Raw genomic sequence first — 23,930 nt, 5'->3', positions numbered from 1 at the left:
TCAGGTACAGCCCTGGGGGCTTGGGGACTTGGCACCCTATTTTTGCTGCTGATCAAATAGAGTTGGTAGGGAAGGCTGTTTATTTGCTGGTCGGCTTTTCTCACCTCCAGTCTGGGACTTTAAGAGAAACATAACACTTTTCAGACACAAATAATTGTGGTATCCGCTTTAATTTGCACTCTATTAATGTCTATTAATGTTACAGAGGGGCAGGACTGATAACGTTTGCGGTCTAGCTCTCACATTAACGTTTCATTATTAGCTATAGCCGCTAACCGCAATCTTGTTAACAGATGGCTAATGCGGCTATTGGCTAACTGCTAATAGTTAAACGGCTAACATTAACATGTGCATTTGGCAGGTTAACATTTATAATTATAATACCTGAGTGCTGTTGAACCGGGGGCTTTGCTGACCTCTCAAAATTCCACATAAATGCCTATCCAACTGCCAAATGCCTATCCAAGTTCATTTGAAGCATACGGGCACTGTAACATGCCTCTTCAAAATCTCATATAGGTGTGCAGTTAGGTTAAAATCTGGAGACTATCAAGACCATGTGGTTTACATAATTTTCACACTAATTTTCACCATATGTTCCACTTTTTTACTCAGATTTTTCCTTTATTTCATCACCTACCTGTACCTATACACATGTTGCTGCTCACTGCTACTCATCACAAGAACTAGCTATGGCACCGCCTTCATTAAAGGTCTCTCTAAACATCACATCTGCTCTCACAAGTACAGTATGTCTAATATTAGTGTGTGCAATCGAATCATGGTTTCTAAGTTTACAGTGAGTGCTGTCTTCCCCTCTACCTTTGCTGCCTTCAGTTTCTTCCCTCCATCTTCCTTCCTTTACTTAGAGGTGACTGTGACTAATGAGTCTTTAGAGACCTATTGTTGTAGGAAGAGAAAGAATGGCTTCCACAGGCACACACTTAAAAGATGTATTGCGATGCCAGCTATTTGCCTCGGGGGCTCGTGTTAACTAGAGTATTCACTTTCCACTCAAATGAAGAAACAGGGAGATTGTCAAAGAGCGAAAATAGTCTCAACTGCACCAAATCTAATTACTGTTAGGATGCATACAGGTTCAGAAACACTTGGCCCTATGACACTGATGCTTAATTGTAACAGTGTGTTGTAAATCTTCTCTGGCAGATTGCTGCTGGGTAACCAGACAGTGGCAGCACAAGGACGTGCTGAAGATGAGATTTTCTTTGGGGAATGTAATGTAGTGAATATAATTTCACATTTGGAAAAGGAGGAGATTGACATTTTTTATTCATTCTGTCTCCATCTTTGGAGTTAAACATTCACTGCTGTTGTGTTTTATTGTTTCTGTTATCTTAGCACTCACAGATGTCAGGTTTGAAGCCATCATGTTAGCCTCTTGCACCTTCTGCACCTTGGTATGACCCTACCACAGTATAAACTCCATAGAAGAATCTACATTCAGTTATGAGACAGTGGCATGAGAGACCCACATTTGCGAAGCACTCGGTACCCAAATATGCAATCACTGTACTTACACTCATACAACCCAGGGACATGGACTTGGAACATAAAAATATATCTCAGCTTGTATTTATAATGCAAGTAAAAGGTGAGTTGTTCTGTGACCTGTGTATACAGCTGGACTGACACAAATGAGACAGATGAATGAAAAACACCTTTGATGTAGACACATTGTAAATCTGATTTAAATGCTGCCTCACATTTCACTAGGTTTAGCAAGGTTATTGCCTTCCAGAGGTTCTTCCTTTGAAAAAGGCAGCCCCTACAGAAATCCAGCTACAATCTAGACTAATAACATGCACACTACAAGTTGATGCGGAGAGTCTTAAAATTCAGTGGTACACAGCTAGGATCTTTTGAGCATTTGGGCATTTTGAATTGGCTCTTGGTTGAAACAGATTCTGTCATCCCCAGGAAAAACTGACATTTATTTATATCTAATTTGTTTTTATTTTTTTACGTTTTTCTCCATAGTGTAGGATTATGTAGTTGAATTGTGTTCTCTCCTAGGCTGGCTGCACAGACTCTGAGTCCTCAACACCAATCATACACAAAGTGACAACTGTGTCCCTTATTGCCTATTAGGCCCCTGTCTAACAAGCCTAACTCACGACATACAAGGCACCAGTTGTTGAACTTAGCTGTTCTGAATCCAATTGGTGTCAGTTTTTCCCCTCCAAAGCTCCAGTATGGAGCCTCCTCCCTATATCAGCACTGACCTTCCCCTGCACTGTCACCCATCCTGCTCTCCTCTTCTCCCCTCTACTCTAACCTTCCTCCAGCCTCCCTAGACTGTGGCCTCCAGCTCATCAGGGGGAAATTGGGCCAGCACTGGCTAGATGATGAGGCTGGACGACAGCCCTATCGATTAGCTGTCCCCCAGGGCTGATCTGTGGCTAACTGCTTGCTGGATGGAGTCTCATATCACTTTCCTATTCCCAACACCCCCACCCTCACCAACACATCCCCTCTCCTCAAAACCAGCTTGTAGCACCTTTGGCTCTAAGACCACAGTGGCGCTTCCTTTCCCCAGCTCAGGTAGGAAAATAACAGGTCTGACTGGTGGGAAGGTCACGGCGGTAGATTTATGTCCAGTTTAACAGAGTAAGGCCACAGTGGTTGCAGACATGAGCAATCAGAGCCAATGTAAGATCCTATATTTTCACTGATAGACCAGGGACAGAGCTATTCACTCCCCTCAGCTTGATACCATTTCAAAGTCATGCATAGGGTGAAAAAAGAGGGGGAAAGCCTTTTGCGCTCTGGTAGATACACAAGAAAGATAACTGGTTAGACTGTTCCATTTATTCCACTCTGAAGTCTTCTTTCATGGCAAGAAAAAGAAGGTGACAATTTGATGGTGATGATGACAAAGAAAAAGAGAGAGGTCACAGGTCATGATTGCAGTGACATGTCCAACCTGACCTGGACAGTCCTACCATTTCATGTCCCTGCTCTGTGTGATACAGTGGTGTGGACATACCCTAAAAGCTACCCAAAGCTGGATAGATGCATGAGGGAGAGTGTGTGTGTGTGTGTGGTGGGGGTAGCTGTATGTTCATGCTCGGTTGTAGCAATTCAACCTTCAAACGCCAACATGGGCTGTGGGTGACCTGCAGGAGCAATGGATAATTACACTGTGTGACCCTTTGTGACCTCGTGATTGCCTGCTCTGTTTATCAGATTTCACATTTTATGACAATGTTCCACAGAGAAATCTCTGGGCCATTTGTTAGATGGATTAGATTGCTTTATCGAAGGGCCCGTGGGGGAAGGGAGTCGGGTTTTCATGTTTGTTTGAGGCTGGGAAACAAGAGGGGGCAGAGCTGGTATAGATGAATGAGGCGGCAGATCGGTATGCCAGACAAAGAACAGAAGCCCATTTCCAGGACAGCTGCAACGAGATGATGAGAAACTATTCAGGGAATCTTAAGTGAGATCTCCTGATAGATCACAGGCTGAGCCTGAGAAAATGTGTAAAGGTCATTCTATTAATGTTGAGAAACCCACCAAGACTGGACTTATTTAGTAATGTGGTGGTCATCACTCAGAATTCTAACTACTCTGAATCCTAAATCTTCTAAAAGACAGACATCAGTTGCTTCAGAGATGAAGCAGAACAACAGCCTGCCACCAGGCTGTTATTCTGAGAACTGTTTTCATTTCTTATTTCAGCTACTTTTTTTTAGCTATGCTGTTCCTCCAGAACACAAGGGATCCTGTGAATGTATATTTCTGCACAGGTATCTTAAAGAAATAAAAGTCAGAGGTGAGGAACAGCTTCAATTAAAGCCACTGCCACATGATAAATCTTAGCCAGGTCCTGATGAAATTGTGATGGACATCTGAACTGTGTTTGCAGAGCCACAGCGGACCACGTGAAACACACTAACGTCGATTTTATTCAACAGTTCAGCAACTGCCCTAATGTAAAAAGAAAGATTTGCTCGTGCTTAAATGGGTTTTAATGTGAGAGAGCAGAGTTGGCCTGCCTGGGCCTGGCTGATGAAGATTACCTGACTTCTTCCATTAGGAGAGACTGTCTGGTGCAGCCGGCTGAAGTGGCAAGACAATAACCGAGTGCTAATTGTGCGTAACCAGGTCCTTTGCCTTTAGCATGCACAATGTGTCTGCTTAGTGTGTGTGGGTGCCTGTGTCTGCAACAAAGTTGAGTTTGGGAAAAAAATGAGAGAGACACAGGAACCAAGCCAACACATAACCTTCCTAATGTTCCCCTGAGGCTTTGTTTTGGATAGTTGTAACCTTCAAAAACATTTGATAACATTCTGGTTTGTTCATTAGCTCCAGTAATGTTCCCAGTAAGTCTTCACACTGCCTCCATCACAGCATTCTGGAGTCTTCTAATATCATCTGAAGGGCCTTTTGATGAGAGTTTTTCTGAAAATGCACTTTGTCACCTCCATTTGTACAGTTTGTGAGGGACTGTGTCTTGTTGTTGCATTAGAAACTTTCTGCAATCTCATGTACGGTAGTTATGAGGGTACTGTCCATTAAGTATTAAATAAAATTTATGTATTTATATAGGGGTGGACAAAACACTGCAAGCACTCAAACTATTAAGAGTTCAGGCCACAACCACTAACTATGGATGCAGCACAGGTTTTAACAAATACTGAATATTCTCATCACCAAAAGTAGATGTGTTGCCAGTGAAGTCATTGTAGGACCACCATAATGGTTAAAAATGGTTAAAAATCTTGAAAAAGGTTTTCCTATCACTGAGTTCAGTGTCTCCAAACTGCTCCTGTTCTGGTGCTGCAGTGATGAGCAGTGTCCTGACACCACTGACCACATCCTGTTTACAGGGTGGAGGTGGAGCAGGTGGCCCTCAGGCCTCAGATGTCTCACATGTGTTTATTTATTCACTGGTTCGGTCACAGTGATAATTCTCGGGTGTGGGCTTTTTCTTCAAGTCTAAGCAGCACTTGGGATTCACTATGCTGCGATCTCGCTTCTCTGACAAGCCGTCTGTCTGGACACAGGTATGGAGCAGGTGTGTGGTCCAATCACTTACCTCTGATTACAGAGCTGGCATGCAAAGCAGTCCAGGTGGTAGACGTTCTCCTTGGCCCTCATGACCATCTCGAAGGCAGGAATTAGCTTGCTGCAGGCTGCACAGTTCCCTGTCACACCAAACAACCTGAGACACCCACACACATGCATAAACACACACACAAAGAAGACACATGATGTAAGTCATTCAAAACCTACCCAACCTACCCACTCAGTACACAACTAAGTCCGAGACATTCTTAATTTACATGTTCTATGTTGTTTACTGAACCTTGTAAAAAAAAGAAATGTATCAACCAAGAACCATAAGTTTATATTTAGAGCAGCTCTGGAACTGTTGAAAGGTGACAGGTTTCCAGTTTCTTCATGTTTTCAATCTTTGTGCTAAGTTAGGATAAACAATTCCCAGACTTGGTGAATTCATCTTATTAATCTGGACCTGTTCTGTATGAGATAATTTCTTATGATTTGATTTATAAATAAAACTGACTTGCAACAAAAATGACCAGAAGTCACTTTTTCATTTTTGTCTTTTTTCCTAAATGTTCTGTGAACAGTTAGAACAATGAGACTCAACATATGGAAAACATTTATTTTATTATTTTATAGTCCAGAGTTTGTTAACTAAAGGACATGAGCTCAGCACATTTAAACTTTTGAACAATTTTTGACTCCACCCATGTCCCACCTTTGCATACCATTATTCCTAGAAATACCTCAAACAGAGTAAAGAGGAGTGAAGCTGTTACTGCTGCTTCTTGGTGACTCTGAGAATGAGAGTGACAGCTGTCAAAGAGATTGTGATAAACACACAAACATGCGCTGCTGAGACGGATAGGCTCTCTAAATCAGTTACAAAAATAGGCAGGACAGAGTTGCATTACAGTAACAAAAAAAAAAAAAAAATAGCAGGGCCACAGCTTGTGCCATAGAAATAGATGGGACATGGCTAGCACTACTGCCCAGGGAGGACTCTATTATTTCTTCGCCTGCTCCAGGGACATTAATGTGACTATTCATTAGGGATTCAGGGCTGTTACTACACAGCAACCTAGACCAGGCCAGCAAGGGAAAAAATATCTGATAACGAAATCATATAACAAAATAACCTATTAGGCAGACTTCTTGAGGCACTTTTAGCCGTCGTTGTTAAAATGATAAAACGGCATGCCACTCTCAGAGTCTGTAAGAGATCGCAATCTGATAAATGATCTCAGGGCCTGGGATATGCAGGGTTGTTTATTAACCTTCAGAAAGTATGTTTCCCAGAGGCAAAGGAAGCAGATAGATTGTACCCTCATAAATACCTACAGAATTAAGGACCACTGTCAACACACCTTGAGACAATGAAGGATATCTCATGTAACGTGGTAGGTGGGTGAAAACACAGAGGGCCAATTCACTGGATTAGTGCTGACTTAATTAAAAGAATTATGCCTTTTCCTTTCAGCAATCTAAATTTAGATACATTTGTGGTACTGCTTGTCCTTTCTCTTTTCTGCACAAATGTGCATTGCCGGAAGGGCTTCACATGAAACAGATGAAATGATGATTTCTCTCCTTACAAAGCAGAGTAACTGATCTAAAAAAATTTTTTTTAAATAAAGAACAAGAAATGATAGATTTAGTGTGAGATAATGAGCTTGAGTTTTTGAGCATAACAGCAGCACTTTGTACAGCAGCTTATGACAAAGAGTTGTAATGCAGACACCTCTCACTGTGCAGGGCCAACTGTCCTTGTCTTCCAGTAACCTGAATCATTTTAAGATAGCATACACTCAAGGCTCTAGATTAGAAATGATGGAGGGCATTTGTGTAAAAAAGCTACGTTTTAAGCTTTCTGCCTGTCAGCTTAAATCAACATGGTGTTCTGTTTCACTGTCGGTCGTGTCTGCCCATGCTCTTCTCTCATCTCTTGCAAATTGAAGCTGGCCTGCGCTGCTGAAAAGGACTGTCACCCCACTTTGCTCTGAAGAATTCTGGGTGAAAGTCCTTGTATCTCTGAACATCCAGTGTTTGTGAGTGTCTCCCATTCAGTGAGCATTTGAATCAGTAAATATAAATAAGCCCAGCTCACACATTCAAGAAAAACCAAAACATTTCAACACCTTACATATGGTGTGTTTTAAACAGGTATCCTTTTATTTACGCTGTATATATTCCATCATGCTCTGCTGGTAGAACTTCAGCCTAAACTTAAGTTAACGTAACTTAAAGTACAGGTTTAGTTTCAGGAACTCATTCCCAAAATAGATGGACAACAGTGGAAATAAGGTAGAACCTCTGACAATGGATGCATGTTACATTACAGGAGGTTCCTGCTGTGGAAAGGGCTAAAAGAAGACACTGGATGAAACGTCTTGTTACGTTCCACTGCTTCTTGACTTTCAGGAAAAAGTTGAGCTTCATGGACAACTCAGAAGTAATGACAGTGTTAGTAAAATAATTTATTACCACCAGAGTAAATATAGGAAATATAAAGGAAATGGAGTCCATATGAAAGACCCACTCATAAAGATGAAACTGAATTTTAAAAAAAAGTATCCTTTCAAAGACCCCTAGCAGAACTTCTTCATTTTCTTCCTTCTGCCTGTCATCCACTTGTTTGCTACATAATTCATCCTGTACCTCCCTGTGCTACTTTAACCACTGCTTGAAATGATTAAACCTCCTAACCTGTGCTGGCTTAGGGGGATACGTACATCACCTCCTCAAATCAAACTGTTTTTCTAGCATCTCTGACAAGCTGAGCTAAAAAAGTGCTGATAAAGGTCTTCAGAGGTTTACCCAGACTGCATCTGTGGCAGCCACAGCATCTAGCCAACATGGCTTGCTGGGCTCTTGTGTGGCAAAGACTCTTCAAACCAACTACACACAGGAAGCCCTGGCTCACCCAGTGGGGAGGGAAGATAGATGGAGCGTACCTGCCACTCGTATTTCATCGTTCCACCAGTTTGATGTCACAGACGCTAATGGCTCTCAGGGGAGGAAGAAAATTAAGCATGGTTTGGTTATAATGAATTCAAAGGCACAGACTAAAACCCTACACGAGGATGATGTTTTAGAGGCCTTGTGTGGCAGGGCCTTGGACTCAATGATTTCAGTACTGGATTTAATTTGTAATAACTGCAAAAATTTCAAAGGATTCTCTGAGGCTGACAGTGGTACAGCTGTCTGCCATATCTAGAAGGCAGCTGACTGTGAGTCTGCTGAAACAAAGAAAACAGAATAACATATGTAGAATATTGGGCTTGACATACACTTCGTATCCATTGCTGACAAGATGGCATTTATATTTAAAGAGGCTGGAGATACAACATGAAATAAAAATTCATGCTTTGCTCAAATCTGAATTTTAAAGAGAATAGAGGCAGTCAGTGCCCAATACATTGTTTCAGTCAAAAGGCATTCAATGTGCATTAGAGCCTGGTTCAGCTCAGTGGTACCTATTTGATGAGAGAAAAACAGACACCAATTAAATTATTCCACAAGGCTTTAGCCCAGTGGACCCCAAAACCCAGTGTGAATGTGCAGCCCCCCCCATCCTGCCTTGGGAAAATGCAGTGGTGTCATGCCAAAGCTTCTTCTCATCTTTGTCAAGTTAATTCAAAAATACAATGACCCCACTGCTGATTACTGGGGTGTAGGAAATAAAATGAATTATCCTTGACTTTATACATGAAGCCACCGATACTGTACAAGGCCAATGCATCTAATGGCGGAATGATTTTCCAAAGCTAAGTCAGCACTGAATCACATTGGACAGATCGGAGCTCAGTCAGTGAAGGAGAAACAAACTGGATAAAAAACATAGAGGCCGTGATGAAGTGGGACTGCATCAGAAAACCCCTCCCCCACACCTTTCTGATCTAAGTGGTGTTGACCATTTTTGGCAGCACAGACACATCACAATTTTACAATTAATAACACAACACTAAAATATGAGTGTGGAAAACTTAGAGCTACAAGTTATAACAAATATGTTTTTACAATTTTCCCATTATTGCTGACCGGCACAGGCTATAGCTATCAACACACTAACAGAAGGTCATGTGCTGTTCCTGTGTGCATTCATCGTTTCACTCTAAGTGAATACATTATCAAAGTACTCCACAAACCAAAATGAAACCTGAAGTAGTGACAACTCTTTTCTATGGACTAATGTTACTGAAGAAGTCTCCTCAGCACAATACAATAACACATTCAGCACCACAGACACAAGTACAGATACTGGAACTATCTTGTACAAGGAAACAGTCCTATTGAAAACTGTGTTCTGTGGATTATTCAGTATGGCTGGTCCCTGCTTCTGGAGAGGGATGTTGAAGGTTACAAATGCTATTTCATTGAAGACCACAAACTAAATACCTGCATTGTACTGAGGTAGAGGCAGAAACTTTAAGCCCCTTTTACACAGAGACTGCACTATATTAGACTTAAGACCCTAGAATACGCCACCTTTGGTTGTTTACACTGAACCACACAGAGTCTGTGTAATGTCTCAAGTGTGTGATTTTATACAACTTGCTGGCATCATGGATACAGAGGTGTGAGGTGTAACACAGCACAGTCAGCATCAGCTGGTGTCTGTCCCTCTGTGTCAGCTCTCCCTTTTACACAGATGTCAGTTCAGCTCTAGGACAACCTCCACTACCAGCTTAAAGGTGAGTCAGCTCCTCTGTAGCTTTTACACAGAATGACAAGGCAGAATAACGGAAACATTTCTGCTTTGAACAGGCTGTGTCAAAGGGGCACTAGATACCACTAGATGAAAGAGAGAATTTTTTTTTTTTTTTGTAGTGGTAATTTAGGTGAAATGACCCTTTAAAACTAATTGTTGAGCACTGCCTATTGAACAAACTTTGATTAAACTTTGGAACCAGTGTGAACCAACTGACAGAGGAGCTTTGCTCTCCTCTCCTCTCCTCTCCCCTGCTCCAACCCCCATCTCTGCTGCCTCTCCCACCGCTTCAATTGCTCCAGCCTCGGCATGCATTTATCAGCTGCTGGATTAGAATTTGTTTCCTCATAAACCATTGATCATCGGCCTATTACTAGGCAAATGACAGTTAATTACCCACTACATTAACCACCGGGACCTGGGGACTGACTCCCTGTGCCATCAGTCAACATGATGAATGTGGCAAGTTCAGTAATGCACGGCCGTTCCCTCATCTGCCTGCCACACTGAGAACAACACCTGGATCTCACTTCCAGGCACCCAGGGAAAATCTATGGCAATCTGCATAATTACAGGCTCAGGGTTAATAACAGACAAATGATTTGCTGCATCTCAACGTAGGCTTTTTTAATGGGACTGTGCTTTGTCCATTGGATGATCCACCCTGGCTGGAACCATGCTGGTGTCCAACCTGGAATTTAATCACAGTACGGAGAAGTTTCAAAAGTCTGTCCATAAAAGGGACAAGAGAGGCAAAAAATAATTGATTGTATTTGCCCGCCAATGCTTCATTACAGGTAAATCTTGATAAAAGCAGGAGAACACAAAGTGAAAGGTGGGGCTACAGAAAGCTGAGGTGCTGATGTGAATTGTAGTGTTCAGGGGATAGGAGACAGTTAAGGGTGGCAGATGTAATCAGACTCGTGCGTTACTCAATTTAGTCCTCCCTGCATGTGTGATTGTCAGTGATTAAACAACTCTAGGGGCAAAATTATTTCAATTACTGCGGCCATGACCTGGGAATTGTCCCTGGGATAAGATTTTCCTCCTTGAGTGCCCTGACTTGCCTAGCTGCTGGGTCTATCAGTTCTCATCTGCACCTGGACTCTGATATCCTAATGATGAATTATGGCCTGCTTTTTGAGAGACTGCCGACCATAAAGAGGAACAATTCCCTGAACTGTCAACCTGAAGAGAAGCCGCAGAGTGCTACCTAATTAGCCCCTATAGAAACTCCTTGAAAAGGCTGAAAAACATCACGCATCTCTAAGACTGTGAGGAGAGGAGATAAGCTACTTGTGGCAGTCATATCCTACATTACTATGATCAAATATTAGCTTTATCCAAAGTGACTGCATCCAATGTAATTTTAAAAAAAGCAAATCCTACCCTCACCGATTAAGAAATTATCCCTTATCTTTAACCTTAACCTCCTCTCACAAGCATAACACAATTCCTGGTTAAAATTTACTCAAGTTTTTCTGTTCTGAAATGAGAAACAGCTCTTTTAAAAAGTTTAGCAGGAAAAGGCTTTCAGCACAGTGTTTTTGGCAGTGCTGTGTTTGGGTCCATTTTGGAAAGGGTGTAATGAAAGATTTTGACCCCTGCAGGGGCCAGATGTGCAGTTCGATAGGCACTTCTCTACGCCAACCCACCTGCAATCCCAAACTGGGTGCCAGGCTGTAGCACACTAGCCCTGCAATTATCTGCACCAAACATGCACAGTCCCATGAGTCATTGCTCTTCACAGCTAATTTAGCTAATCTCAACTGGAAGGGACGGTCCAAAAAATAATGCGTCCAGGCAACTGAACTGAAGCATTTTAGTTCAAATCAAAGTACCAATGTTTTGTCCTGCATGGAGGCAAAATGGTGGCCTTGTTATTTCAGACAGGGAACAAAAAGCAGAAATCTGTTGGTGCTTCCTTTAGAAAATCATGTATATTGCACCAGAGTTTGAAGAACTTGAGACTTTAAAGGGGGCATTATTCTACACACAACAGACAGCAAAAGACCAAAACCAGCCATTTCAGTTCTCCTCTCAATAACTCCTGACTCTCCCACTTTTCCCACTGTCCGTAGTGCTCAACTTCAAGTCCACTGACTTTTAAAGGGTCAGTGATTTCTTAAAACAGCTCAACACTCTTCAGTGATGCATCAGTATTTCACCTTTTAATGAATGAGAATGTGTAACATGAATCTGTTTGAATTCATTTGAATACAACCAATGTAACTTCATCCTGAGCTGTGTAACATTGACGTCTCCCCCATTGGAGTGACAAGCAAACAGCTTTACCATGATTCTCCCATCTGTGGTGGAAGATATAAAACTACCATTACATCTCAATTTTGCTTTTAGCAAAGAGAACAACAGTTCACTTTAAGAACAGCCCCAACTGTGAACTGTTAAGGACCCAATTACAGACAGAAATTACTTGATACTAGATTTTTACAACTGGAAATTTCAGTAACAGTCACAAAGCATAAAAACACTTTAATTTAATTTTGACCCAGCATACAGAACTGTGCACAGTGTTTGGGATTAGTCATTTATTAATGGTAGAGCTGCTTTACTTGAGATACTTTGTCAGATATTGGAGATGACAAAAGTCTACTGAGCTCGGGTTAATAGCTTTCTCCCCAAATCATAAAGGTTGTACTTCAAACGCAGGCTAAATGATATTGTTATTGGAAGCCTATCATTTTTTGCCATTAAATGACATTCCTTCTGTGCTTTTGGAAAACAAAACAAAGGAAGCCCACTCTTAACCTTCCCTTAAGGAAATGTGACCCCTCTCATCAGGACGATTAAGTGCTGGATGGAAACAGACCCTCCAGTATGTGTGACCCTCCTTCAGACTCAATCGCTCGTGATTACCGGCACCCAGTTTGACCCCTTAGCATTTTCAGATTACATGTGAAAAGCCCAATTTAATTACAGAACTTCAGAACACACGCATTTGTGAGCTGGAGCATTATTGGTGAGGTAATTGCTAGATGTGTGAAGAGAACTGTGGTGTTGGGAGGTTAATGGCAGCCAAGCTTTCCCAAGCACAAAATAACAATTATAGTGTGCTTTCAGAGCTTTTAACATCTATGTGCCATCTCATTAAACTGCAGACTGAGGTGGAGGCTGCACAGCTACACACACACTTCTCTTTGTATAATGTTTTCTGCCATTTGAACCTTTAAGAGAGACAGAAAAATATAACAAATGACTGAGAATTTAGAAATGAGTGACATGTTCACAAACATTACACTTACTCCACTTCAGTAAAAGAACATGCAAAAAACATGCACAGCTTCCTGTTGTGTTCTTTAGCTTCTGATGGTCAAAACAAAGCAAATCAAATAAAAAAAAAATTTTTCCTAAAAAATAAAAAAATCTTTCACAGAAAAGAAACAGCTGACCTGCAGGATGCTGGTGTGACACATGGCCCATCAGTGAAATCTGACTGACTGACATGTTGAAACATTGACATGGATGGGAATATAAATATGCCTCCACACTGACTGTCAGCAGCAGCATCTTTTCATATTCATTCCATTCTCTTATTGTGCTATCTTCAACATATCAGAGGAAACACCTTCAGAGAAGGTCAACAGGTTATTCTTTGATAATACTGTGGATTTTTCTGTCATTCAAGGAGAGTGGTGGGAACTACCATATCTTCTTCTCAACAACACATTCTGTAGATTCATTTCCTCAATATTTCCTCAGATCATTGTGTTCAGAGAAACTTCATGTAGGTTTTAACTAAACATTTCAAATGGCAGCTTGAGTTTTCTGTTGAATTTAATGTCTGTATTAATGATATTTCCTCCATTTATAAACAATTAAATGCTGAAATGAACATAACAAATATACTTATGATACTTTTCACAGCAGTGAGCCTGCAGAAATAATCATTACTAATGACTCATGTACTTTTTGGTATCTGAAGTCTCCTTTAGGAACCTGAATTTTAAGAAAGAAAAATAAAATGAAAAAAAAAGTAAAGTATTTTTCTTTTATGTTCTTTTGTCCACCAGAGAAGAAAACTACAAGAGAGTAGAGCAGGATAACAGTTGTCATCTATCTGAAACTGGACATCACAAAACAACTGCCACCAAATTACCATGGGAACCAACGCCACTATTAGACCACATACTGTGGGCACTGTAATCACCTAACATTAGGGGGCACTGGTTGGTCAGCTGGTTGTTACTATCAACACTATTCGGTCTTGAAAACTGGTGAAAGACAGGCATAGTAGAGGAGGCTATTTGGATGCTGCATATCTTTACTCATTTTCCAGGAAAGTGGGATCACAGCTGTGATGACCTGTGTCAGATCAGAAACTGTGACCTCCATTCAATGACGTGCTCCTGCTGATACCTGAAATATTTTGCACTTATTCAGTCTTTTAAATGACAAGATAATTACTGTGTAAAACCTTTTTTTTATTTCCACGTACAGTTGAACTGAGGCAGAATTTCTGACACAGGTCATCAGAACTGTAACCCCACAGAGCCTGCAAACGGAACACACAAATACAGCATTTAAACACTGTCAGCTCTTCACCTTTCTGTCTTTCCTCCAGACAACCATTCATACATAAATAACATCCACACAATAGTTCACATTCACACATTCACATACAAATTGTGGCTGTTTTTCATTTTAAATAAACAAAATTAATATCAAGTATAATTTGAGGTCGACATCCATTTTTAGATTTTCTTTTCTTTTTCTTTTGATAATGAATGGATTGAGAGCAGCCAATTAAATTAATGAGAACCTTCAAATGACTGGCTAAAGCCAAATATTTTTCCATATTTGTGAGAATCTTTCTATAGCACTGATGTAGAGCAATTTTTAACTGTTTGTGTTAGAGCAGCGGCTCTGTCCTGACAGAGACAACATGCCTGACCTCTCATTAAAAGCACAGGGACACAAAGTTAAAACAAGAGATTAGATTAGAGTTTTAAAAGCTGATAGCAGTGTTATTTCTTAACTCTGTGGTCATATCAGGTTCTCAGCTAGGAGTTACCTTGGTGTCTGTTTCTTTTTTTTTTAACTAAATGTGTTTTTTTTATGTGTGTTGCATTTTGATTGATGCTGCTTTTTTCTTTGTCTTTGTCTAAATCCAAGAAATCTACAAAATCAGATCACGTGATCAATGATGTTCAGTATGGAGAAAAATTAATGTTGTCATATTAGATCAGAACCACAGAGGACATGAAGCAGAGCTGTTGTTTGGGGCCTGTGTGATATGTTGTGAAGCTGACAGGAGGATTTCTGCAGACCATCACCTCTATCTGTGAGACCCAGCTCTATCAGACTTTCTTCATGTAGTGTAGGTGGCTGAAAAATCACCTGGACACTGCTTGTACAGCATGGCTTTGACTGTCACTTTAGCATTTCACAGATTAAAGGTGTATGGAAACTAGTGGAAGGTGCAGCCCCTCTACAATAAGATGAATTCTCTCACCACACTGTAAAAAAAAAAAAAAATCTAATTTTAAGAAAGTCAGAAAGTCTTGTTTCTGGGAAATGACTCTGTCCATCCATTATCTATACCGCTTATCTGTAAGGGTTGCAGGGGGGCTGGAGCCAATCCCAGCTGACACTGGGGGAAACGTGGGGTACACCATGGACAGATCACCAGTGCATTGCAGGGCCAGGGAAATGACTCCTATTTTAAAAATAATCTGGTAAAACATGTTTTGCATCAGAAAAAAAAATCTCATTTTAAGAAAATATATTAAAAAATATATTTAACTTTGTCTTACCAAGATAATTTGTCTTATACAAGCTAATATTGAGCTCAGTTTAGCCAGTAACAAGCTGCAACAGTGGTTTGCATAAAATCCTAGCAGAGGAACAAGATGAAGATGAGAAAGAAGAGAAAGACCACGTTACAACTCCTCCATTTAAGAACTGTATCAAATGACACTGATTGAAGTTTGTTCATCTATTTTTTTTCATCGTCAAAGAGCATGAGAGCTGTCAGACTCTACAGAACCCAGAATTGCTCCACCTTATTACTGCTCAGAGAACCACACAACACAACTACACAACACACACAGCACAATACCAACCCTTCAGTGACTGTAGAGACAGCAACAGACTTTAAAATGAAGTTTTTCCTTGTTTTAATAAAAAATGCTAAAAACAAGAAAACTAGGTGCCTTTATTTGAGACAAAGTCCCTTCTTTTTTTTCTTCTGTTTGAAGGAATTGTATCTTACAGTAAACTTCTTTTTTTTTTTTGCTAATTAACTAAACAAACTAAGATTAATAATCAGCTTATTATTCTTTAAGTCAACTCAAACACAGAGCAACGTACTCATGTGTTCTTAAATAACTGAGTTTTCACTGTTTGTGATAAACACAACTTGCTTGCGTTTTGGTATTTTTGTGTCATTTTAAGGCCCATCACTGTTTTTCAGAGGCCAGACTTCAGTGTTAGCTATAAGAACTGTAGCCCAGCAGGACTAACTCAGTACAGGACAATATCAGAGAATATTTGGCTTCTTCCTTATGGGGCTGTTTGGGCAGTGTACTGTCTGCTCAGATACACATCAGATATACCAGAGACAGACGTGACCTCTGCAACACATTGATTCTTTTATTCCCCCAAAACCAATTATAGATTGGATGTCCTCTCAATAATGAGTCTTTGTATGGATTTGGTCAGGTTGATTGTCAGGGTCTCAGCTTGGACCACCATCCTGAGATGATGCCTTCAAAAGACTTTCAGCACTGCTCTTGGGTTAGATTAAGCCTGAAATAGTATTTTGGCACCTTCTGTGGCAGTAGATAGCTCTTGCATCAGCCAGCACAGACAAAGTGATGCAGGACTGGATGTGCCAGCGCTGTCAGGTAACTTAATGAAGTTGTTAATTCCTTTGCTGAGTGACTTGTTTGTTGATGTGCCCTGGCCAAGGGCAAAGCGCTGTGGAGAATTAGCATTCTTCTCTTTCTTTTGGCTTTCCTATGAATAAATCAGGCTGTTAAAATTGCCGCATTTACATCTCATTTTACACAAGCATAGCACAGCAGCTACAGCTGGCTCAGCTTGGTTACACAAGTCAGACTCTCTCCTTCCTCACTGTGGTGTGTGTTATCAGAGAGATTCAGGTCTGACCCATCACAAAGCATCAAACACCTCCATTCTCAGCTCTGTGCTTATCATGGAGGAAAGAACAACATCAAAACCATCATATTATGTTCACAAAGCTGTTGCACTATAAGAACAAGAGTCTGACAAGTGTTTTTCATTGACTTGAATAACTTAACCAGTGCTGATCACTGGAGAGATCTGGCTGCCATGCAGCCTGGGAGGCAGCGGCTGGATCAGGGCTGGGTGGCTGGGGGTGTTGGGGGCTGTTGGGGTGCACAATAGTGTCTGGCAGTTCCGCTAGGCCGCCCACTAATTGAGAAGTCGCTCAGGGGTTCAGTGCAGGCCTCACAGCTCTGCCTATACCATCCAAATAATGGCTGTAAGTGGGGCTGACACCAACCAATCAGCATTTTGAAATCCTGTTTTCCACAGCGATGCTCCTGCGCTGCTCCACCCCTCACTGTTCTAACAGCTGCAACCAGCTCCAGCCTCCATCCTACTCTTCTGCATCCCCACTTCATCTCCATAAAGGCCTCATTAACCAGGGGTGGCACAGAAGGCCTGGCTGAAGTCCACCACATCCACCATCTCCACACACACACATACAGACACACCACCTGTCAACTGAGCTGACTGACTCTGACTGAGCTCAACTCCATCTCCCACATCTCCATCAACAACATGAGGTGACCTTCTTGGTCAAACTGGGATGCACGTTTACTCTGAGCCTTCATGTTTGTTTTTTTTTAATCCCACAGAGGTCTGCTCATTTGTCATGTTTCTTTGCCTGTTAGAGAACTTTTAAGTGATGTCACATGTTTTCAAGAATGACACAGGCAATATCTCTATTTTATATGATATTATACGATATTATATTACATGCTCTTTGTCAAACACCAACAAACTAACAGTGGTGGCTAATACAAACAGTTGACAGTGTTGTGTTGCTATGGTGTCGCAGTGTGTCACTGTTCCGCACATTAACAGCACTACCTGATTTCTTCACAATGCTGTAAACATGGACTTACTGTTGCACACTGATACTCGCTCTCTTCTCTGTGTCTGGACATGTTCAGAGTTCAGACTAATCCAGGTCCAATCAAGGTTTCAGCCTCAGCTTCTGGAACATTCCCAGAGAGTGTGTGGAGGCTGAGCCCTGAGCAGAGTGGATGGAGGGACAGTCACCTGAGCCTCATCGGCCTCTGCTGATCCCTGATCTGCCCTGCTCTCAGCCCTGCAGCTACTGTTGATCTGGCTGGATCTTCACTGAGGAGGCAGTTGCACATCTGCACACATATGGGGGTTAAAGGTCATACTGGGCAGTGTTTAACTAAGAGGTGCTCTTCCTCTTTATCCTCCACCTCTCTGTATCTCTCCATCCTCTGCTCCAGCTTCACTCTGCATCCTCTCATTGGTGGGAACAAAGCCAGACCCTTGTCTGTCTTCATCTGCTCCGACAGGCCACATTAATCATGCATGCATTCCCCCTGCCCCAACACACCTGCTTTTGTCACTTGGAGCTATTTAGCATCGATGGTTAAAAAGAAAGTGAAGTGCACAGGGGAGTGGACTGTCTTCGCTCTCGGCCATCACACAGGTTCCACCTCCCTCCCCACCACACTTAACTTTGCAGAGGTGAGGAGATTTTTTTTTCTTTTCAAGCTGACTATGTACATGTGATTGTACACAGGCTGAAAAACTGAAACTGAAAACTGTGGATGATTCCCAAACACATAGTCCTGAAACAAAACAAAACCAATGTGTGCCAAAGCCTGTGGGGCTGAGGAGGGGAGGGGGGCTGCATATCACTGTGTGTCAAACAACAGGGCTGTTATCATGCGCTCACATGCCTGCAGAGGAGAGGTGGGAGCCAAATATGTGGTGGCGCTGCAGCCAGTGGTGTGTTCCAGGCAAGGCACAGGGCCCATGCTACAGAGAACCATTTACCCACACATAGCATTCAACAAGACAACACATCACAACACACAAGGAGTTCACCACTGATACAACTACAACAACAACAACACAGTTCCTTTTTTTTCTTCCACATCATCAAACTTTGAGCACACAGCCCTCTGACACAAGGCAAGTTGTCCTTTTTGTCATTCCTTAATCTATTTAAAAAACAAGATTGTGGTGTCAACATCTAATTAAGATCCTAGAATTTCAAAAGGTACTTAATATGTCAGGATATATTTTGGGTGTGTGTGTGCAGGGTTCCTACAGCTTTAGGCAGATAAGATTTAAGACTTTTTCAGACTTTTTCAATGCGACACAGAATAAAATTTAAGGCCAATTTTACTACAACGAAAATAGTAAAAACTGATAAATAAAGGGTGCAACAGCATCAGTTGTTTCAGGTTGAAGGACAGTTTTGTCCATACATGTTTTTGAGACCTAAAGGGCTAAAAAAAACTGAATCAACAACATATGCAAGATGTGCACATCTCACAATATTCAAGGTGGTGAATCAATGAAAACCAACAGATGAAAACAGACTGACAGTCCACACACTGCAGCTCCCCTAAATAGTCTGCTGGGACATCCACCAGCTAGCATGAGGAGGAGCATGGAGCTTAGGGCATCACTTTGCTGGTGGATGTCACAGTGGACTTTGTTTGTGGCAACGGCAGTGTGTGTGGACCTCTGTCTGTTTTAATCTGTGAACCACATTAATGAAATAAAAACAAATAACAAAAATGGATGTTTGTCTATATATGTTGGCCCTGCAATAGACTGGCAATCTGTCCAGGGTGTACACCACCTCTCACCCAGTGTCAGCTGGGATAGGCTCCAGCTTCCCCACAACCCTTACAGATAAGTGGTATAGATAATGGACAAATGAATGAAATAACAAAAACAAATACTGTCACATTGACCCTGCTTAAACAACAGGCAGTTTGCAGCTACAGACACCACCCAGTGTCCTCATCTTGAACATTACAAACAGTATCTGGATCTTTGTCCCTTACACCAGTTAACCCACCAACAACATCCTCTTCTCTCTTTCACCTACAGCATAGATCTGAGTTCTTTGGCTTTTGTCTCCAACTCTGCCTAAACTTCCTGTAATTCACAGAGCTTTTCTTATTATTGTATTCTCACAGTGTTTGATTTTGTGATGAACTGTACTGTCAAATCAGCACTTCCCCATGTTGTTGAGCCCAGTTAGCTTAGCTTAGCAGACAGGAGACCTGAAACCTAAGGCCTGAGGCCTGTGCTACGAAGCAGGATTTGCGGTTAGCAAGGTAACTTCAGGTTTAACTCTGGGTTTTCAGTCTTACGACAGTGGTTCACTTGTTATTATGGTAAATCGCCATGGTAACTTCTGCTGAATGGCTAACCTGCTACGGGGCAGATTAACTTCAGAGAATCAGATCAAAACCTGTCAAGAGCCCAACTACTGCTCAGTCGGATCATTGGAAAACTAGAGTCATCATTCCAATAGGATCCCAAAGTGGACAGAAGAGTTTACAAATAAAGTGACAAATAATAAAAATCAATATATTTTTATAGCTCAGTGGAATCGTTTTGTTTAACGATAAATCATCACATGCTTACTGTTATATTTTGATTTTGACTTAACAAAGATGCTTTTATCTACAAACGGTTGAATATTATTGTAAATGAACATATCAGTCAGATCGACCTCAGACATTAACTCTCTCCTCTCTGCTTTGGCAGCAGAAACAGTCTGACATGTCTGTAACTTTTTATCTGCATCACATATTCACAATAACTCAGAATAAATCACCATCAGACAAAAGAGCAAAAACACTCACTCAGCATTTACTTATTTACAATAAATCCTCAGCCTGACTTTACTGATTGGAAATTATTTCTAGTGTCTTTTAGTCTCGCTGCTTAAACTTCATCCCTTTCATTCAGGCTCGAGGAACTGTTGGATATACAGAATACACAGAGTATAAATAATACACAAAACATCTACAGTTCTTTACCTTTTGATGGAACACAGAAAACATAATTTGGATTTAAATGTTTTCCTGAATATAAGCATCACATGCTCCAACTTGAATGACACTAGAACAGGTAGATTACAGAAAATCTAACTGCCAAAAAGTGAGAAAAAAATGTTTTTTTTTCCCCCTGAATCTTAAAGTGACTTCAGAGGGAACTGTAGGAAATCAGGGATCAGGAGGTTAACCACAGCTACAGACAAAACACAATCACTTAAAATACACTTTCCCTCAACCATTTTCACTACAGCCTAAAACATTTAGCTTTTACTCTATCAAAGAACTTCCCACATAACAGATTAAAAATGGGTAATACTCGAGACCAAAACCTCTCCTTAATCTGTAAAGCCTTCAGGATCATTGCCTAAGAGGAAAAGGGCCATTAATATATGCATGGAAATGACCTGCGGCACTCCCCATGAAGAAGGGGCAGCAAAGGTCAAATAGCCTCCAAACTGCACTGGAGTTTAATTAAAAAGACAAAGACGAGCATAATTTCGAAGTGGACAGCCACGATTACTGTTAGGTGAGAGGGGGAGCTGGCCTCAGGCTCTTTCAGCAGGCCCTTATTCCCTTTCCCATAAGGCAGAGTGACATCTTCCCATCCCTTTGATGTCAATATAGACCATTTATTAGGGCCATAAAGGTTAATCTGGAAGGAGAGAGGATATCAAATAGTTGGGATGAGGAAAGAAATCCACATGAGCTATCAGTGTAGAGTGAAGTTAAATTTAGCCTGAGTCCAGTCAGCAGGTAATGGAGTTCCCAACATCAGCTTCTACACTGGTTGAAAGTTAAATGAAAACCTTGAAAGAAATTTAATGCTGACACTTTGGTGCCTGTGACCAGAGGAGGGCACAGTGGGCTTCATACATTTAAAAGGCTTGATTTGCTTGAATGAATTTAACGCAATATGAGTCAATATTCATTACAAAGAGGTCTGCCTGGTCAGAGGGGTTCATGACTGGGACGCTCACATGATTTACAATATTACAAAGTATCAGGAGATGATGGATGTGTTCAATTGTACAAAGTAACTGACACAATGAATTTTTCATTACCCTGGTTGATATGTCTGGGACACTGCATTAGATAAGCCCACTGATGAAACACAGAGCTGAGGGTGTATATCAGCTAGACCTCAGAGCCGCACAACAGCCAGCAGACTCCCAGGATCTCAGCAGACACAGAGATGTGGTCCGCTTTGGGTCCACTGTACAGGTTAGCATGATCTATACCATAATAATTGACAGAGGGCTCCATGGTTACACTGAAGCATGGCCCGACCTGTTAGCCTCAAATAAACAGTAAACGTAAGGAGCAGTTTTCCTGTTTCTACAGGAAGTAAAGACGGTGTGTCAGAGGATGCTTAAAAGATATTAGTATTTATCACAGCTTTAGTCCTGTTTTTGTTGCTTTGCTTATGACCACAGTGAAATCACCACAGTCTGATGTGGACAAACAAACTAACTAACCTCCTCACTGGAGCTCAGACTGAAAGCGAGCATACCTGAAATGTCACTAATCATTTCTCATTTGGCAGGAAATCTGTGAGCACACCACTACAGTCAGTTCAGCAGGTCAGGGGTGAAGGAGGAGGTAAACTCAGGTGGATCTTTACAGCAGACTCTGACTGACCTGGACATAATGACCAAGCTGTCATCTGAAATACAAATTATACATACAGACTGACAATAATGTGTCAGAGTTAAAGGCAGGATAGATCAGTAGAAGAGAGCCTGTGTGTAAATGAAACATTGTGTCAGTTGATGTGAGCAGTCTTTGTGGATTTTTTCATGTGGACCTGGACAATCGGGATTAATTTGTATCTTTTCATATTCATTCACCTCTTTGCTCTTACTTCTAAAAGTTACCCACAACCTGAGGACTTTTTTATTTGTATTTGTATTTGTAAGATACATGCAGCATTTTGAAGTAAAGTTTACCTGTGTGTTGTCAGATATGAAAATGAAGCTGTGAGAAATAAATACAACAGCCACAAAGGTCTGCACACACAGCCCCCTCCTGCTGACAGCCCTCAACAGTCTGCATGGTGGAGGCAGTATCATGGTTTGGGGATGCATGAGTGCTGCTGGTGTTGGTCATCTCACTGTCTGTGATGGCACATTGAACTCTGCCAAGTATTGTGCCATTCTCGAAAACCCACATGCTCCCTTCTGCACATGCACTGTTCCATTGAGGTCAAAACTGGATGTTTCAACAAGATAATGCCCCTTGCCACACATCCAAGGCCAGGAGAACTTGGCTACAGGAGCACTGTATCCAGGTCTTAGAGTGGCCAGCTCAATCCCTGGACATGAGCCCCATTGAAAATCTGTGGTGGATTATCAAAAGGTCTGTTTCAAAGTGTTGATCATTATGTATATTCATCTTCTTTTTCTGAATCAAATTTAATCTTTGTTGTCAATCACCATGATCTTTAGTCATGATTTAATGACTACTGCCCTCTGTGAGATTAGAAGAGCTGGCAGCTGTCCTACACACACACACACACACATTATACATGCTGCTATTTAAAGCTGCTTGGTATATTTTAAAGATATCTAAATATCTTTTAAATTGGACTACTTTATACCAAAAACTATGTTTTAGTGGCCATGCACGGTACAGGACAGCTGTAGTTCTTCAACTTTCAGTCTCATAAACCTCAGAAAACTTTATATGATCAGTGGAAAAGACAAAGCATTTTTTGTCCATAGGACTGTCCATTGATAACCTGCAGGATGTGGTCATGTCACTGCTCTGGGTACATGCCAAGCTGTATTATCAGTGACTGAAAATACAAACCCAAATACATGTCTTACAGAGGATCAGCTACTTTTCTCAGGGATCTACAAATATCCTCCACAGACAATCTCTGAGATCATCCTCTCATGTAACAACCTGAACCATCAGACTCTCCTCTCACACAACACTTCAAATCCCCAAAACAAACTGGACAACGTCATTTTAGGGCTCTGTATTGAGACATGAAAACACAAAACTACAGGTGTGATAGCTGTATGGGGAGCATCAGTTCATTCTCTTCCTAAGATCAGATCATAACACAGGTGAACCTCAACCCACTAAACAGACACTGAGCAGCT

At 41.3% G+C, this 23,930-nt stretch overlaps 1 protein-coding gene across 3 annotated transcripts in view; it reads right to left on the bottom strand.

Moving 5' to 3' along the window:
• The window catches only part of lmo3 (LIM domain only 3), a 48,023-nt gene that overhangs the window by 5,491 nt on the left and 18,602 nt on the right, over nucleotides 1–23,930 (bottom strand). For all 3 annotated transcript variants that reach the window (XM_018697241.2, XM_018697242.2, XM_018697240.2), the window contains exon 3: nucleotides 5,060–5,185. In XM_018697241.2, coding sequence (XP_018552757.1) covers nucleotides 5,060–5,185 — 126 coding nt within the window. The remainder of the gene's footprint in view (nucleotides 1–5,059; nucleotides 5,186–23,930) is intronic.

The sequence above is a fragment of the Lates calcarifer genome, linkage group LG18, assembly GCF_001640805.2.
Source record: "Lates calcarifer isolate ASB-BC8 linkage group LG18, TLL_Latcal_v3, whole genome shotgun sequence".
Taxonomy (NCBI): Eukaryota; Metazoa; Chordata; class Actinopteri; family Centropomidae; genus Lates; species Lates calcarifer.
The sequence above is the reverse complement of the archived record's forward strand: the minus strand, read 5'-3'. Positions and strand labels throughout refer to the sequence as shown.